The 1,272-nt window shown below is 42.0% G+C and overlaps 1 protein-coding gene across 1 annotated transcript; it reads right to left on the bottom strand.

Moving 5' to 3' along the window:
* Positions 1–936: 936 nt before the first annotated feature.
* LOC122059115 lies at positions 937–1,272 on the bottom strand. The gene has a single exon (XM_042621807.1). The coding sequence runs from the start codon at positions 1,270–1,272 to the stop codon at positions 937–939; it is 336 nt and encodes a 111-aa protein (XP_042477741.1).

Below are 1,272 nucleotides of genomic sequence, written 5' to 3'. Positions count from 1 at the left end.
CTCTCTCTCTCTCTCTCTCTCTCTCTCTCTCTCTCTCTCTCTCTCTCTATATATATATATATATATATATATTTCACCTCCTCGGCCCTACACCCTTGTTTTTTCAAGTCCACCCCCTCTCCCACTCCCACGTCTCTTTGATAAATCTCTTCCCCCAGGTTCTAAGATCCCAGTCTATGATTGGACAAGCTGGCTTATGGTTAAATGACCCTTATTTAGCGCTGTACTAGATTTTCAAAAACTTTAAATCAATACCCAATTGATTACTATTGACGTATGGGACAATTTTGCCTTAAAAGATACCAATATGATATGGTATCCATTGGACTATGAGTATTTTTGGGATTTTACACTATGTCAGTTACTATAATACCAATCCGATACTTAAAATCATGGATTAAGCAGAATAATGGCATAGGGGGTAAGAATAAAGTCGATCCCTTGTTGTGCAACATGGCGTGTAGTGTAGATTTAAGGGTTGGGAGCACCTTGGACTGCGAAACCATGCCTTGAGCTGTGTATCTGAGGGCTCCCAGCCCTTGAATCTGTAACCTACAGACAAGCCCGATCCATTGGGCCAAGTCAAGGTGTGGGCCGTGTGGCTGATCGCTGATATTGAAAATGACAAATGATTTAAGTTTTAGCTGAACAAACTCCATTTATTTAACTCTTGCATATGTGCGACGTGCTTCCTTAAATCGCATCAAATCTTGATGAAATCATTTATTGCAGAACTGTTCCAATCTAAAATCTAAATCCATCCATGTTAGTTCAGGGCACGCCAACCAGTCATGATTTCTTCAGGGAGAAAAATTTAATCCTTTTTATTATATATGATTCCATTTCAGTGGACACAGACAAGGATGCTCAGGGGAGGAAAACAAAGGAACCCAGGAAAAAAAAAACAAAGAGAGAGAAAGAAGAAGAAACTCAAATTCACAGAGGAGGAAGACTGACCATGGCTTCTCCCCCACGAAGCAAACGGTTCAGAGTCTTCACCTGAGCCATTGTTTTCCTGTACAAGCTAATCCTACCCTTGGAGATATTGGGGAATATGGTCTTCCTCATCGTCTTCAATCTCTTGCCAATCTTGACCTTCAATTTACATATTCTCACCCTCAGAGCCGATGGCCACCTACTCCGCGAGTGGGTATCCGCCGCTTGTTCTAATACCTTGTAGATCAAGAACTGCGCTCGCCGATGAGCTATCTCATCTGGGTCTTCCCTCTCCACTTTTGAGTAAGCGTAAGGTCTATTCCTCAGGAGACTCAT

The sequence above is a fragment of the Macadamia integrifolia genome, chromosome 13, assembly GCF_013358625.1.
Source record: "Macadamia integrifolia cultivar HAES 741 chromosome 13, SCU_Mint_v3, whole genome shotgun sequence".
Taxonomy (NCBI): domain Eukaryota; kingdom Viridiplantae; phylum Streptophyta; class Magnoliopsida; order Proteales; family Proteaceae; genus Macadamia; species Macadamia integrifolia.
This window is presented reverse-complemented; position numbering and strand designations above follow the sequence as displayed.